General features: G+C 41.3%; 1 protein-coding gene across 5 annotated transcripts in view; it reads left to right on the top strand.

Moving 5' to 3' along the window:
- Window positions 1–17,320, top strand: part of reln (reelin) — a 114,249-nt gene that overhangs the window by 71,201 nt on the left and 25,728 nt on the right. For all 5 annotated transcript variants that reach the window (XM_077515883.1, XM_077515881.1, XM_077515882.1 and 2 more), the window contains exons 9-33: window positions 366–471; window positions 585–825; window positions 2,056–2,201; window positions 3,743–3,894; window positions 3,980–4,095; window positions 5,335–5,543; window positions 5,719–5,847; window positions 6,848–6,957; window positions 7,120–7,186; window positions 7,308–7,541; window positions 8,992–9,153; window positions 9,508–9,744; window positions 9,844–10,036; window positions 10,678–10,790; window positions 11,993–12,130; window positions 12,209–12,395; window positions 13,822–14,027; window positions 14,106–14,277; window positions 14,345–14,551; window positions 14,628–14,863; window positions 15,899–16,056; window positions 16,142–16,349; window positions 16,432–16,508; window positions 16,589–16,747; window positions 16,836–17,030. In XM_077515883.1, the coding sequence (XP_077372009.1) occupies window positions 366–471; window positions 585–825; window positions 2,056–2,201; window positions 3,743–3,894; window positions 3,980–4,095; window positions 5,335–5,543; window positions 5,719–5,847; window positions 6,848–6,957; window positions 7,120–7,186; window positions 7,308–7,541; window positions 8,992–9,153; window positions 9,508–9,744; window positions 9,844–10,036; window positions 10,678–10,790; window positions 11,993–12,130; window positions 12,209–12,395; window positions 13,822–14,027; window positions 14,106–14,277; window positions 14,345–14,551; window positions 14,628–14,863; window positions 15,899–16,056; window positions 16,142–16,349; window positions 16,432–16,508; window positions 16,589–16,747; window positions 16,836–17,030 (4,158 nt within the window). The remainder of the gene's footprint in view (window positions 1–365; window positions 472–584; window positions 826–2,055; window positions 2,202–3,742; window positions 3,895–3,979; window positions 4,096–5,334; window positions 5,544–5,718; window positions 5,848–6,847; window positions 6,958–7,119; window positions 7,187–7,307; window positions 7,542–8,991; window positions 9,154–9,507; window positions 9,745–9,843; window positions 10,037–10,677; window positions 10,791–11,992; window positions 12,131–12,208; window positions 12,396–13,821; window positions 14,028–14,105; window positions 14,278–14,344; window positions 14,552–14,627; window positions 14,864–15,898; window positions 16,057–16,141; window positions 16,350–16,431; window positions 16,509–16,588; window positions 16,748–16,835; window positions 17,031–17,320) is intronic.

The raw sequence follows: 17,320 nt of genomic DNA, 5'->3' as shown, positions 1-17,320 counted from the left end.
GTATTGTCTTATTTACAAATGTTTTGTCATACATGTGAATTCATACAGTCAAACTTTTGCAGTTAAGTGATGGTTGATTCATGCTCGGCTGTATCCAAGCGAGGAGGGCGCAGCTCAGTACTTATACACATTGACAAAACATGCAGACTACACTATCGGGAGTAAACAGTTGGGGATGCAGGCACTGGCATGCTCCATTAACGACCTTTGAACCCACATATCTCAAAGCATCCATGCAAACACATTATAAACGCACAGTGGTCTCACGCAAAGCTTTGGAAGATGGAAAGCTATTTCATGATGAAAAAGCACTTTCAAAATACATTTACACAAAATGGTCACTATTTGTTGTTTGTGTTCCCCAGGTTCAGGCTCCTGCCGTTTCAGTTACTCAGACCCCAGCATCATCGTATCATACAGCCTCAATGGAAACGCCAACACCTCTGACTGGATCACACTCGAGAAGATCAGGTCTCTCTCAGTCCCTTCCCTCTTCTCATAATCCCTCCCCAATAGTTCTGTGAACTGAATTTGCAAATATAGCCGCCACACACAAATCTATCAAAACCGCTTTATCCTTCTAGAGCTCCTACCAACAGCAGCACCTTCGTCCACCTTCTTCCAATGCCACTGAGGTCCAGGGCCGAGAATGTTCACCTCCGCTGGTCTCAGGAGGCACCTCAAGGCCCGGAAGGCTACGAGTCCTGCTGGGGGGTGGACAATGTGCTGCTTCTCAATGCTGCTCATAAAACTCCTCTGATGGAGGACAACCTGGACCCCCCGGACACTGCCAATTGGCTGTTTTTCCCCGGTGCTACAGTCAAGGTATGTTAACATTGACACCACTTTTATTTCAGACCGATACCAGTATGAGTACTCAACCAGGGTTTCTGCGGGTCATTAACCATTAAGTCATTTAATGGATTTTGCTAAAATTAAGGCCTTTAATGGCATTAAATGTGATATTCAGAGGCATTAAATTTTTTAAACTCTTTTACCGCCACACGTTATCCAAAAAACAACCCTGACTTCGAGCATTTTAACTCATCTTTCAAGCCAAACAGAATATTGTGTGCTACATAAACATGGTGGGTACCACATTAAAGATCACGTTCCATTCTTTCATTAGAAAAAAAAAAGAGTATTTTGCTACTTTATTCGGTTCTTTAGTAATCACCATTTGACAATAGGTAATTTGAGTGACAATCAAGCAAAAATGCAAAATTAAGGAGAAAACAAGCTTTTCGTGAAACAATTTCTCCACAACAGCGAATTTGACACTAATATTTTTTTTAGTGACGCTCTGTGAATTAGATTTGATGTGACAAAGGCTTTGATCATTCGCGTCATCCTTGAAAACGTTCCATTTCATCAGATTCGTCACGTTTCATTGCAATTTCATTCACCGGCCCATTGAAAAGAGATACAATGTTGCCATCTGCTGGCCATAGTTAGTGGGTGTTTTTGTTTTCACAACTCCATTGAGCAGGCAGCGCTGTACAAGACGTTGCACTGCCCATTGAGAAAAAATCAAACAAACAAACAAACAAAACACAATTAACATCAATTAAGATTTATGGCGGCATTCATCATGATTTTAGTAATCGTGTTTAAACGTTTTTGGCAGTAAAAGAATTAAATGCAATTTTTGTAAACATTAATGCTATACTTTACTTAAAACGTTGTGCAAGAGTCAGTATAACAATTTATCAATAATAAAGGTGATAATTGCTCCGAATTCGAAAAGAAAAATGTACTGTTCCTTTCACCAACATCCAACATGAAATACTAATGTCATCTAGTAGCAGAAAAATAACTCAAGACAAATCTATGAATGGATGTTTCACACTCTTTTTAACCTCTAATATCTTGAATGGATGCATTTCTATAAAATTCATGTGGCTGTTGTGGGTGCCAATACCTTGAAATAAGGCCATTTATCGACCTCATACTGATACCTGCTATTGGTACTCATCCATCCCAGGTTTATATGAATCAAGGCTCTGTATACCTTCTCGTACATGATCATTTCATCAAATATACTGTGTTTTGTAGCATGCTTGCCAGTCAGAAGGCAACTCTCTGTACTTCCATGGTGGTGAGGCAGTCGGTCAGAACTTTGCCTCCAGCAGAGACATCAACCTACACCGTGAGGAGGGAAGAAGCTACTGGGAGGAGGATTTTGAGAGCCCACCCTCAAAGTAAGTCAACATAATGGCCATACGTAACCCTTCCTATCAGGTGATGGATATTGTGCAGTTTCCCAGAAAATGACATCATCCCGTAGTCTATGGAAACCGAGATTCCTCGTACAACTCTTTGGCGTGTAGTTAGGAAAAGCTTGTAATGGCACCCTATAAGCTGCAATTAGAAGTTAAAGAGCTCGAAAAACACATTTTTCCCCCAGAAATTAGGTCACATTTCATATGAATGCCAAAGTCGACAAGACAGAAACCGTGATCTATATCTTGGAGATGCTCAGATATTTATATTTAAAATGATGCCAATTTTGTTGGAACGCCCTGTACGGTATTAGAAAACACAATCATTAGTTGCTTTGATTGCTATGCACATTATTTTTTTATAGTGTTTTGTTCTTCACCTTCTATTAATTCAAACCACTACGATGGTACTGAACTTGAATATACCATGTGACAACATTTAATAGCACAACGAAAGAGCCAACAAATTATTCTGAATAGTTACTTTGGTTTTCTTTAACTTTTGAGACCTGAACTGAATCAAACTGAAATCCTAATCCAGCTTCCGGGCAAAGTCAAATATCAAATTCTGTATTAATAAAAAGGTACTAAAGTAGCTGATGTAATTCTTTAAAACATGCGTATGACAATCACAATGGTAAGAGATATTTTTACACAGCTAAACCACCTTGGAGCTTTAAAAGTAATCTTAAAGACATGAGGGGCACTGCAGGAGGATCATTTTTGCCCTCCTGGTTTTATAGCTGGGAACTTTTGTCACTCACTGTGATAAAAGAACAATGAACCAGGAAGCACACTGAGCTCTCCTTAGCATTGTGTTTGATTAACACCATGCCCACCTGTGTGAGATCTTAGATGACTCTTAACTGCTAAAGTCGAAAAGACCTAAAGATGCGTCGTGCACATGCACATGTCATGTGACATGACATGCAGGAAGCTATATGCCATGCCACTGACTGCTTCACAGACAGCAGTCCATCTGTTCACGGTGAGACGCGTTGTGCGCACAATAACACAACACGGGTCTGCAGTGAGCACTACAACTGCCATGGAGAGCGAAGAATAGAGATGATAGATGTGTTATCTACCTGTGCATTTTTCCATAAATGAGGCAAGTATGACACCAGTGTGGCTTTCCGCTATCGTGCTGCGTGCCGTCATGTCACACAGCGGGCCTGTCACACCAGTCAGGTGTTGGCGGCAGGCAGAATTTTTCTGGTAATGATACCCACCACCATTATTATTTACCCCAACATGGTGACACACAAACATGCAGGATTTTTTTTTAACATTCTCACAAGGGAAACGGAAGGGATAAGGACACCCAGGAGAGGGGTTGACACACTGAGTTAACTTCTGTCAGTGATAATGAGGATCCTCTTTCCACTGTGCACAAATATGTCTGCATGTACTATACGCCTCTTATTTCTGCTATACAGTCCATGACAAACAAAGCTTGATAGATTTGCCTAGTTTCCAACTATGCTCACCAAACTGGCCATTTGTTTGGTTTCCCTCAGCTGGGACGTACAGGGAGCTGTGTACGGGACCCAGTGTGGCGAGATTGAGTCGGGCTTGGCGCTGGTTTTTGAGTTGGACGGTCGGAGGAGAGTGTGCACGCCCTACATCGACACCACCTCATATGGAAACCTCCGCTTCCACTTCTCTATGGGTACTGAAATCAACCATCGATTATGTAATGTAGCTTTACATTCTGCGCTCATATGTACATGACTGAAATTAGTGCTCTTCCACAGGTGGTGGTGAATGTGATCCCGGAGAGTCACATGATCACAATGTCATTCTGTTTGGAAGGTCGGAAGGCAGGAGGGAACGTGTGGTTTTAGACACCCTTCCATATTCTTCCTACAGGGTGAGATACATACATTCTAAAACTACTATAACTTCAGACAAGGTGACTTTTCATAAGTGTGAGGTACTTTTAACCATGTTTTTTTTTGTTAATTGATATCCTTCCAACAATGTAATTTAAATAACATTTTGCCATAGATAATCACATTTAAAATTCAATTAAGTTCAGCTCAACCAGTTAATATAGACCACAATGCATTGCGAACAAGAAAACAAAAGGTGTGAGCAACAGCGCAAGCTTGAGCATCAGTATGTATTACCTGTATACTTGGACCAGGTATCAATTTCCTCAATCGATTCAATTTTGATTCACGGGGGTTCAGTTCGATTCGATTTGGATTTTTTCCGATTTGATTCAATCCGATATTAAGTAATTATGGGATATCAATTATTTAAAAAAAAAAAAAAAAAAAAAGAAAGAAAAAAAACGCAGCTAATTTTCAATTGCAATGTAAATTTGCGTCGGCAGTATTTGTTCAAATAGTTTAGTTTATTGAAAGTACCACCTGTTATAATCACTACAGTGTTAAACACTTATTAACATCAGCAAGGATTAGATGAAAATATTTTCTGAATTTAATTCAATAATTGTAAATATAATTTAAAAAGATTAGGAATTTTCTTCAAGTGCAAAAAGTCAGGTTTTTCATAAATTTAAGATAATACTTTTAAATTCATGTGAACAGTAAATTTCAAGAAAACAGCAAGATACAAAAAAAATGGCCTTTATTATAAATTATATATTTTTTTATGAATTTATGCGGAAAAGCGATATTAAAATAATCGATTCATGCATTGATATATCAAGCTTAAAACGATTTTTTAAACCCAGCCCTACTATATACGACAGAAATAAATAATTAGTTTTAATTGAAAAAAATGTCCCGTGACCCTTGTAAGGGATAAGCGGTTATGAAAATGGATTTTTGGCTGAGATTGAAAAGAAAGAATCGTCAAGGATCATGAAGTAAACACACTTTATTTGCTTTAGTGGGCCACATAAAGTGAGGTGGCTGGCCGGATGTGACCCACAGGACTTGAGTTTGACACCTGTGGTCTGGATCTCGATTCAACTTTAATTTTACCTATTGTGCGTCCACATCATAACTTCAAATATATTTTAGCCCTGGCAGTTATGTCCTATAGTAGTCATCCTCAACTTTCCAAATTTTATTCACAAAATAAACCATTTCCGAACCACATTTAGTAACCTTGTACTCATTATCTCCCCATCTGTCAGACACCTGCTGTGGTTTCAGTGGCGCTGCCCTCTGAGCTGCAAACACCAGTCACCCAGTTCTGCCTGGAGCAGCACTCGCACGGGGGCGCCAACCGCCACGTGTGGGCCGTGGACTTCATGCAGCTGCTGCCCGTGCTGCCTGGCACGCACACGCACGTGGTTCAGTTCTCCATCAATCTCGGCTGCGGCTCCTACCAGCCTGCCAACAGGTGGGACTCAATGGACAAAAATAGGTTTTTACTGTGGTTTTAAGTACAACCTAAATATACTTAGCTGTGCAAGTAATACCGCTAATATGAGCAACATCAAAATATAGTATAATTGGACTAAGTGTTAATCAAAAATAAGGCAAACATTTTATTAATATTAATCCTACTGTTTCAGTGTCAGTCTGGAATTTTCCACCAATCACGGTCGTTCCTGGTCTCTGCTCCACACCGAGTGTCTACCGGAGCTTTGTGCAGGACCCCACCTACCTCACAGTTCCATCTACTCTTCGGACAACTACAGCGGGTAGGGCTCACCGTCCAGTTGAATGAGCGAGGACCAGATGCAATTCTAGGATCAGAGGTTTAGGGGTGCTATAAAGATGTTTTTAGGGGTGCTTGGGTACTACAAAGAGCGAGGGGCGTAGGGGTGGGGGCGAGATAGTTTGATATGGTTTTGGGGTACTTCCTCCTCCAAAATTTGTGTGGGAATCTAATAAATGTTATGCAAAGGATAAAATGACTGTAATCGTAAAATATAAACATATCCTAACTTTAATTTATGGGGAAGGGTACTCTTTTTGATACAACAGCTCCTCTACAAACGCATTAACAGTATGCATGTTTCTGGAGTAAACCAGTTCCCCACAGTTTACAGGGACAGCACAAATGGACCTTGGACTTGTTTGTTTTCTGACTATATATATTGCTTGTCTGTGCTATGTCATAAAAAAATATATACATTAACATACACATTAAAAAAGAAATTCGCTTGAATCTGCAAAATAATAATATTGCATGTACAAGTCTGTATGGGTGAAGTGCAGACACAATATAAAACATTTTAACAAAACAAATTGACTTTAGCACTCTGCCTTTTTAACCTAGTCTTTAATACAAATATATAAATAAAAATACACTTAAAAATGGAGCTTTTTGGGGGAGGAGGTGAGGAGACTGTATTGTTGTTATTTAAATATTACTTTTAAACTATATGGTTTATATTGGTTTATATAGTATATAATTTTATAGCTTCTTAAAAAGAACACAGTAAAAAAAAAAAATAATATATATATATATATATATATATATATATATATATATATATATATATATATATATATATATATATATATATATATATATATATATATATATAGATAGATAGATAGATAGATAGATGCCCTAACATTTTGTGGGTGCTATTGTTCATTTTGGGGGTGCTGAAGCACCCCAATAATGGGCTAAATACGCATCTGGCGAGGACTCCAATGCATCACTTGGAACCGTGTTGTGCATTTCTGCAGATGGACCAGGATTTCGATCCCTCTGCCCAATGCTGCCCTGACAGAGAGCACACGCTTTCGCTGGAAACAGTCTGGCACCGGTTTGGGCAACATGTGGGCCATTGACAACGGTCAGAATTGTATCCACATCCACCCATTATTGTTTATTGTCACAAGTGGTTGATTAACTATACAATAGTCTTGTCTATGTCTCTTTATGACTACAATCAAGACACATTCATTCATTTATGACTGTAGTAAAACACCTTTCAATTTCCACGTGTATTCTTCAGTTTATATTGGTCCAGCCTGTTTGCGCTTCTGCTCTGGGAGAGGACATTGTTCCCGCACAGGTTGCAAGTAAGATCTCCCCTCCAGAATGTATCATCCCGTTACCAACTTTCTCCAGCATTTATGATGTATGAATTAGTCTTCATTATTTTCCTTCTTATTTAATTTCATTGAACTTGTTTTTACCCAGATGTGACCCGGGTTTCAGTGGTCCAGCCTGTGAGCTGGCCTCCCAGACTTTCCCGGCTTTCCTGTCTGAGGGTTTCTCCAGCCCACGACTTTCCTCCTACCACAGCTTCTCCTCCCTACGTGGAGCGGAGGTCAGCTTTGGCTGCGGGGTTCTAGCAAGCGGCAAGGCGCTGGTCTTCAACAGGGACAGCAGGAGACACCTAGTCACTGCACCGCTGGACAGCTCTCAGGCCAGGTAATTGATGAATTGGTTCTCGATGCACAGACCTCCTCCAAGGCTGAACAATTCGAGTATACGAGCGCAGTAGTACAACTCATTTCTCAGGTGTCTTCACTTGTGATTGATCCAACACATGCTCCTGTCACGCCCTCTTTCAATCATATTTATTGCGCTGGGTGGGGAATGGGGAGGAGAACAATTGTGATTATGGGCTGGACTGCGGATGAGAGAGCTGGCAGGAGAGGATGAGAGAAAACATTTGGTCATGATGAAGTTCGAGATGGCATCTGTGTCAGATTGATTATGCCTTTTGTGGCTCTCTTGTGTGCCACCTGATGGCCATTTTTAATGCCAGTTTTGTGACTCATAGAACATCTGGCTAAAAGAACAATCAGCTCTGCTAATGAAAGTCCACATCAGCCAAGGACATAGAGGTGGAAGTCTGCTCTGCTGGCTTTCGACTGAAGATTAGATATTATAGTAAATATTACCCAAATAGCAGGATGATTATCTCTGATCAAATGGGAACTTCATATGAACTTGCTCACTTTAAACTTGTCCCTTTGCCTTTGCTTTGCTCCTTTAATTTAGTCCTCATTTATTTAATCATCTCATCTATCATTTCGATGCTCCACACAACCTCTGACTTTCTGTTTATGTAACCACCTACTCCCTGCACCACACTCCATCTCGAACAACTTTTCCCTTTCCTGCCATTTAGCAACTTGACTTTGTCACTATTTGTGAATTTTCCTCATATTTTACACTCATGTTCTGCATACACATGTGCTCTTAACAGGTTATTATCATTACTTCCACCCATCCATCCATTTTCTTGACCGCTTATTCCTCACAACGGTCGCGGGGGGTGCTGCCGCCTATCTCAGCTCGCTCTGGGCAGTAGGCGGGGGACACCCTCGACTGGTTGCCAGCCAATCGCAGGGCACACAGAGACAAACCATCCACACTCACAAGCACACCTAGGGACAATTCGGAGCGCCCAATTAACCTGCCATGCATGTCTTTGGAATGTGGGAGGAGACTGGAGTACCCGGAGAAGACCCACGCGGGCACGGGGAGAACATGCAAACTCCACCCAGGAAGGCCGGAGCCTGGACTCGAATTATCATTACTTTGTTTTTTTAAATTAAAATAACGATAAGTCAAAAAGGTTGTTGTCTTTATTTTATTTTTAATAAAAACTAACTTTATTAAACGTTCTTAAACGTCACTGAAAAACACTTCCCATTAAGAGGCAAAACTGGGTGTCATATTTATGTTGAGCAGAATTGTGATTATCTGCTAAATGTAACTGTAAAGATAACTAGTAATCAAACCTTTCAAAGCAAGTAATCATTAAACTATGTTATTTTTTAAAGCAAGTAATCAGTAAAGTAACTACTTATGAAAGCAAATAATCAGAAAAGTTACTTTTTCAAGGCAACCGTGGCTCTCATCTGTCCAGATACCTCCAGTTCACCCTCCGACTGGGCAGCCGGAGTACCCTGAGCTCCTGCCCCGCTCCCGACCAGGCAGGAGAGGGTGTCCTGTTGCATTACTCCACGGACAACGGCATCACCTGGACTCTGTTGCAGCACTACGCTTATCAAGGGTTCCATGAGCCAAGGTTTGTCTGTTTTTAGGATTCCAGTGGGATCCCAAGACTTAATTAGCACTCATATCTGCAGTACTTATGGTGTGCTGGCTGTGTGGGCTACCGGGACCCATTGAGGCAGTTAGTGCCATCTATGTTTGCAATGAAGACAAAGTAGGGCACTGGAATGGCCAGAAAAGGGGGGAGTGTGGCTGACTGATATGTGCAGTGCAACAGTGAAAAACATATATGCCTGGAATTAGTATGCTTCCGTCTGAACTGTGCTGTTGCTAAAGTTACATTAATGTTGTAATTGTTGTTACTGTGGCTCACTCCCTAAGGCAAGAAAATATTTAGAACTACAGCACACTGTATTTTTCTCTCTAGGATCGTGTCTGTCGAGCTCGCAGCTGGTGCTCGAAAGTTTGGCGTGCAGTTCCGCTGGTGGCAGCCTTACCATTCCGGTCGCGGTCATGACGTTTGGGCGCTGGATGAAATCAGCATGACCTCCGTGCTCTTCAACACCATAAGTCTGGACTTCAGCAATGTGTTGGATGTTACGCAAAGTCTTGGTTTTTACCTCGGTCATGTGCAGCCCTACTGCAAGCATGATTGGACGCTCAGGTAGGACGAGAGTTTTCCTCGAGTCACCTTGTAACCAATCAGCCATGAAAAAGGCTGATGAGGATTGATTGATCTGTTTTCCTTCATGTTGCCCTCCAGTTTCTCTGGTGAGCCAAATCCTGGTTCCAGTATTCGCTATGTGGAGACTCAGTCAATGCAGATTGGCGCCTCCTACAGTCTGCAGTTCTCACTGGTGATGGGCTGCGGTCGAGAGTCGTCCCCTCACATTGACACGCAGGTCCGCCTGGAGTTCTCCACCAATCACGGCCTCACTTGGCACCTGGTCAAAGAGGTAAGAAAGAGGAGTCGTGCCCACCCTTAATGTCATTTACTGGTTTTTAGAATTATTACATATTGAAACAGTACCTGAAGGTGTCGTCCTTCATTCTCCTGACTCCAGCTCCCTGAATGGGATAAGCAGGATAGAAAATGCATGGATGGACTTAATAAAAGCCTGTAGAAGTATCTTGGAGGAGCAAGGAAATATATAATGTATTCATGATAACGAATGTGGGTTTCTCTAATAAAATATTGTTTAAATAATGAGATGCAGCACTTTGTGTTATCAGAACGATCGCTAATGACTTTTAATGGCTCTCCTTTCAGCAAATACGTAAGACTTTAATCTTTAAGTAGCTTATCTTCTCATATGCGAGTAGAGATTTTTCTATATGATCACATTTGATATATAAATATTCTATGTCTTAAAAAGCTCAAAATCTCTGTGCTAAGCATTTTTTTCCTTAAGTGCACAGGGACAAATTCCAATTGTACAGTAACAGTGTGTTCAGGTGTTAATTGCTGCTTGATTGATGCGATTAGAGACGCTAGTGTTAAAATGAACCAAAATGGAGAGACTAATAGATACTGACAGTGCTGTCTCTTAGGAATAGTTGTGTCTTCTCTTTTCAGCGCTTGTTCTCTATCACTTAGGCTTGTCTGCCTGGCATGCCAAGCTGCTCTGAGTTTACGGCTCCCAGCGTGTATCACCCGTCAGAGTTCACAAAATGGAGACGCATCACTCTGTCTTTGCCTCAAAAGACATGGTAACACAACACACCTCTGCGTGGCCTTCACACACTAGGAATAATATTAGCACTTTGTAGATCTAGTAGCAGTTCTTTCTGCTTAATCGTTGTAATATGTACATATTCTACATAAAGAATACCTTAATTTTATTTGTATTTGTCACACTTACTCTTCATTCGCCTCTTTTATAATCAAAAGTGGTAAATAAACCAAAGAATCAGTTGATTACTAGCTATAGTGTGATTTTCAACAACAATGGTACCAAAATATAATTAAAGCAGAAAATCAGTTTGAGGCAATATGCATGTTTACAAAAATGCTGACTGAAATCAAAAAGTTGAAACATGTAAAAAGCAACAAAACTTAAAAGCATCTATCTGCACGGAATACTAAAGTAGGAATTCTGCACTTTAAATTCTGACAATTTCTTTAAGGTTAGGTTGGGCAGCCATTGCCACATCAACAAGGGTCATTTGTTTAATAGGCTGACCATCCTTCACCTATAGCCAAGTGTTACACTTTTCAGTAGAACTCAATTTTTAGCCTTTGTTTTTTTCTTTGCTCACATCTTCTTTGTATGATGTCACACTAAATGTTGTTGCCTCCTTATGTCCAGGGTGGCTCACTCAAGTAGAGTTAAAAAAAACAAAAAAAAACGAGTGCCAACATATATTTTTGCAAGGTTATCAACATGTCACGAGAAGCCACCTTTGACCCTGCATATAACTTTTAGCCCGCAAAGCATTCCATTACTCACACAGTTGACATTGCCGAACACATTGGCATCATGAGCCTGTCATCCCTCCCAACATATGATGATTGCCTGCACCATCAGCTATAGGTTGCACATACAGCGACACACGTAAACAGCTCACAGATCACGCTGACCTTCACACCAATCTTACTTCTAACTTCTAGATAAGCATCCTCTAATCTCCTGCAGTGTGGTGATAGGTCAAAGGGTCATGGCTGTAATTTGGTCATAAAACAGTCATGATCAGAAGTGGGTCCGAGGTGATTTTAGGGCCGTTTGTCACGACTACAGCGGCACAAGCAAGCACAAGCACAATATTTATCACTTACTATCAATGTAGTTCGTTTGATCAAGTTCTGCTTTCAGTATTATTCCATGAAAATGTACTTGACAGCTCCTAAAGCAATTCTCGGTCTCAAAGCTTACTTTTATACAACATAAAGTATGTTTTTGTACTGTGTTCAGGTCCAGTGCCACACGCTTCCGATGGATCCAGAACTACTACGGAGAGCAGGACGAGTGGGCCCTAGATGACATTTATATCGGCCAGCAATGTCCTAACATGTGCCACGGTCACGGCTGGTGTGACCACGGACACTGCAGGTCAGCCTTCAAGGTCACAAAATGTACATAAATTGGACTTGTTTGTATTTTTGATACATTAAAGCTCTTCCACGGCAGGTGTGACGACAGCTTCTCCGGAACAGACTGCTTGCCCTCCTCCCCGCTCTCGTCCAGTGTCCTCTCAGACTTCGAGTCCCAGGATGCGCTGCTGGCCACTTGGCAGGAAGTGATCGGCGGGGAGGTGGTCAACCCTGATGTCGGCTGCGGGGTGGTTTCATCTGGTTCGTCCCTGTACTTCAGCAAGGTAGAGAATAGCCAAATTTTATTTTTAATCACTTCCAAATTTGGTCCTTGAATATTTTTGCTTTTGTATACTGTAATAAAACAAACCCTGGTTTGTATTATAATAACATTCACAGCAAAAATGTGAGTGTTGAAATTTTGGCGTTAAACATTTCAGAGTTGATTTCAACCCTCAAAGTGTATTTTTAACACTGTCGGATTTAAATTGAAGTCAGTGTTGTAGTTATTTGACAAAGTTGATTCATTAAGTGTTAAACCGACTCTTCAGAGAATTAATCAAGGCATGCTCAAAATATAATCAAATGGGCGGTGCATGCTTTAATTAACTCTCTGCAGAGTTAAGTTAATAAATCATCCCAGTCAAGTAACTCCAAAACTGACCTAAATTTTAATCAACTTAGACAGTAGGCCTATTAAAAATACACTTTGGAGGGTTGAGATCACTCTGAAGTATTGAACACCATAATTTTAACACTTCAATGTTTGCTTTGTTAATGCATATAACAGACTTAGATTCTCAAAACAAAAAAAAGAACCACATATCACATTATCTGTAATTTTTCACATTATCAGTTTTAATAAAAAAAAAAAATATCCCCAATAATGTAATGAGGTATTACATTATTGGTAAAAAATATTATATCAGTCATCCATCCATCCATCCAGCCATCCAGCCATCCATCCATTTTCTTGACCGCTTATTCCTCACAAGGGTTGCGGGGGGTGCTGGCGCCTATCTCAGCTGGCTCTGGGCAGTAGGCGAGGTACACCCTGGACTGGTTGCCAGCCAATCGCAGGGCACACAGAGACGAAAAAACCATCCACACTCACAAGCACATTATCACAATCATTGTATTACCACAGATTAATCACACTATTAATTTTGACCTCAGATGATACTTTTTAGCCGACAGTGGATGGTAGCTGTTGGAATTTGAGCAATAAACATAACTACATGCATTAAAGTAAAGCATTTAATAAATGTTTACATATGCCGTAGGTCATTTTTTCCCATTTTAAATTATGCAAATAATTAATTGATTAGAAAAAGTAGGATGAGCGTGTGCAATGGGCAAAAATGTTGGGGGAAAAAAAAGCTTTTTTAAGACAGTGATTAATCATGATTAATCAAAATTCTATGATGTGATTAATCTGATTAAAAAATGTAATCGTTTGACAGCTCTAATTATTACATTATTAGGTTTTATTTAAAAATCTCATTAAGTGCAAATTTTATTACATTTTCAGAATAATTATTATAGTATGGTCCAACCCCCACAGTGAGTTTCTTGATGGGTGCTCATTTAAAAAAAAAAAAAGGAAAAAAAAATTCTATTTTAAAACTACAGCAACCCTAACCGGAACCCTCAATGTTGCATGGCTACAAAGAATCATTTGTCATGTTAAGTTTGTGTGTGTGTTATCAGGATGGCCTGCGGCAGCTGGTGAGTTGGGACCTGGACACGGAATGGGCTGAGTTTGTGCAGTTCTATCTGCGTGTGGGTGGAGACTGGGCGGATTGCAACCAGGCTGACAGCAGGGAAGAGGGAGTGCTGCTGCAGTATAGCAATGACGGAGGCATCAGCTGGGGTCTCATCGCCGAGATGTACTTCACAGACTTCACCAAGCCTCGGTGGGAAGAACAGCGCTTACGTTTAACTTAACACAACGGCTCCTTTCAAGTTAATCATTGCGATCTTTTCCTGAACAGTTTTGTCCACTACGAGCTTCCTTTGGCCTCGAAGACCCCCTGCACGAGATTTCGCTGGTGGCAGCCTCTTCACTCTGGAGAGGGCTATGACCAGTGGGCAATAGATGATGTCATCATTTTATCTGAGCGAGAGAAGCACATCATACCTATGGCCAGCCCTACTTTACCACAGGTACAGTGTTACTACATTACATTGAAAGATTGAAGCGCTGTGAACACGACGAAACCCCTTTTGTTAGAACTTCTATGAGAAGCCGGCTTTCGACTACCCGCTGAACCAGATGAGTGTGTGGCTGATGCTGGGTAACGAAGGGATGGAGAGGGACAGCAACAACAGCTTCTGTGCTCCGACTGCATCTTCCATGGTGTTTGGCCGCTCTGATGGGGACAGGGTGGCGGTCACCAGGGACCTTGCCCTCCGCGCTGGCTACACCCTCCAGTTTAAGGTGAAAGCAACAACACCTGACATAGACTGCTGTTAAATATGTATTAACTGATAATTTGTCATTATTCTTCTGTTAGTTAAACATAGGTTGTGAGTCAGAGTTCAGTGCGTCTGCCCCAGTCCTGCTGCAGTACTCCCATGATGCAGGTCGCACTTGGGCCTTGGTAAAGGAGGGCTGTTATCCCGGATCCCCGGGAGCAGGGAACTGTGAAGGCAGTGGCCGGGAGCTTCGAGAACCCACCGTGTACAACACAGGGGACTATGAAGAGTGGACCAGGGTCACTGTGGTCATTCCGCGCAATGTTGCAGCCAGGTACCGTATTGTCCGCACTATAATGCATACCTAAAAGCCTTCAATTTTTTCAAAAGCTGACCATGCGCCTTATAATCCAGTGCGCCTTATATATGGATCAATATTGATGAATCTTGACCGCAACAGGTCTCGCTGTCAAGACGCTATTCGGTGACCCTGCACGATCGGTGACGCGCATGTGCAGAAGATCCCACCATCTTGGATCGCTAGCTAATACTAATACTTTACCTCAGAGAAAATAATAAAACAGCTGTTTATTCATTTTGGAAGTAAATTGAGTTGTCAGAAAGCTGGTTTCTAATCTATGAATAAAGTTTGACTGACCTATCTGACTGTTTTGTTGACATTCCCTTTAGCGCAGCACTATCTAATGGATGCATAACGTAACCCCAGCGTCTACTATAGCGCCTTATATATGGAAAAAGTTTTAAAATATGTCATTCATTGAAGGTGCGCCTTATAATGCGGTGCGCTTTATAGTGCGGAAAATACGGTAGTTATGGTAACAAGTAGAGGTGGGGAAAATTGTGGCCCTAGGTGTTATTACATTATCAAGAGTCTTGCAATATTTTTATGCGTGACTTTTCCACCCCATAGCTTTTAACAATAACATTTGTTTAATAATTAATAATTGGTTAATTTAGTTATTGTAAATAATGAAAAATATTAGTAAAATAATCCATTTTACATCTGACTTACGTTAGTCCAAAACCTTGTACTTCGAAGATAGTCACTTTTTCAACCATGAACATTGCATCATCAATGAAAGCAAGCCATTTTCAACACTTTAGATTTGTTAGATTGGGCCAAGTCAAGTCAAGTTTATTTATATAGCCCTTAATCACAAAATAGCCTCAAAGGGCTTCACATGTCCACAGTTGACAAATACTAACGACATCCCCTGATCGAACCACAAGGTGAAATTGAAACCACCTTGGGTCTATTTTGCATTTTCATATATTTTTGATATACATTATGGATATTACTCTGAACTATTTGTGTTTTTCTAATTGACTATTTCTTCCATTACTCCAGTAAAACCCGGTTCCGCTGGTTCCAGGAGAGCAGCATTTACAGAGATGCCCCAGCGTTTGCGCTGGATGGCGTGTACATCTCTGAGCCGTGCCCGAATCATTGTGGCGGGCATGGTGATTGCATTTCTGGAGTCTGCTTCTGTGACATGGGATACACAGGTAAAGCCATTTATAGAGATATTGAAGTTGAAGTGTTTGTCTTTGGGTAATCAACTTCATTTGTTCCTATTTTTTCCCCCCATAGTGGAACAGGATAGTTGTGTCCCAGCCGTAGCCGGTCCCACTGAGCTGACTGAGGGCTTTGAGGGCAAGCTAAGTCCACTTTGGCAGAGCTTAAGTGGAGGGCAAATAGGAGGTGGTTGCGGCATCATCAGTGAGGGGAAGGCTCTTTACTTCAGCAGCCCTGGAAGGAGGGAGGCTCGCACAGTGCCCCTTGACACGACCAACACTCGGTGGGTGGAATCCATTCTCATGCCTTCAAGTTTTTGAGCCAGTCGAGAGCATGATTTCAAATCTTCTCTCGTAAATGTACAGGTTGGCGCAATTCTACATTCGAATAGGCAGTAAAAGTTTGGGACCCACTTGCACCAGGCCCCGATCACGCAATGAAGGTACACAGCAACAATTGTATAGTGTTGGTCATTTGGATCATTCTGTTGTGATGAGTTTTTTTTTGTTTTTTTGTCATCAGGTATCCTTGTACAGTTTTCTACCAACAATGGCGTCCAGTGGCATTTCCTACGTGAGCTGGATTTCAGCTCCTTCTTGGAGCCGCAAGTGGTGACTATTGAATTGCCACCACATGCCAAATCGCCTTACACAGTGTTTCGGTGGTGGCAGCCCCAGCAAGGTTAGTGGAAAGGGTACAGTAAACTAAAGCCATTTTTTTTTTTCCTTCTTTGATTTATTGTGTTGTTTTTTGGGGGTCATGTTTTCAGGGAAACACTCAGCCCAGTGGGCTCTGGATGATGTCTTAATTGGTATGAACGACAGCTCCAGAACTGGTTTCCATGACAAGTTTGATGGCACCACACCTCTGAGGCACAACTGGTACCGCATTCAGGGCGGGGAGGTGACTGTGGACTGTTTGTCCCTGGACACGGCAATGACTTTCAACTCTGAAGCCATCGATAGTGAGTCACACAAACAAACACACCCAAATTGCACGCGTGCATTAAGAGTTCATTCCAATTACATTTTCTATTTATGCGGCATTGAGAAAGACCAGCAGTGAAATGGCCTCAGCGCAACATAACTCACAATAGGCCAAAACTGAATCACCCATTTACTGTGGCGCCATGAATGGCGCATTATAAATGAGGGCAAACTTGATTGAGCGTCCTGCCTGTTTTTTATGAGCGCACCAAGCTGTGAGCGCATTTACTTCCTGTAAATAATGCGTTCAACTGGGCTTATTCTTTTA

Source organism: Festucalex cinctus, chromosome 3 (genome assembly GCF_051991245.1).
Source record: "Festucalex cinctus isolate MCC-2025b chromosome 3, RoL_Fcin_1.0, whole genome shotgun sequence".
Classification (NCBI taxonomy): Eukaryota; Metazoa; Chordata; class Actinopteri; order Syngnathiformes; family Syngnathidae; genus Festucalex; species Festucalex cinctus.
Note: the sequence above shows the minus strand (reverse complement) of the source record. Positions and strands in the feature narration are given on the sequence as shown.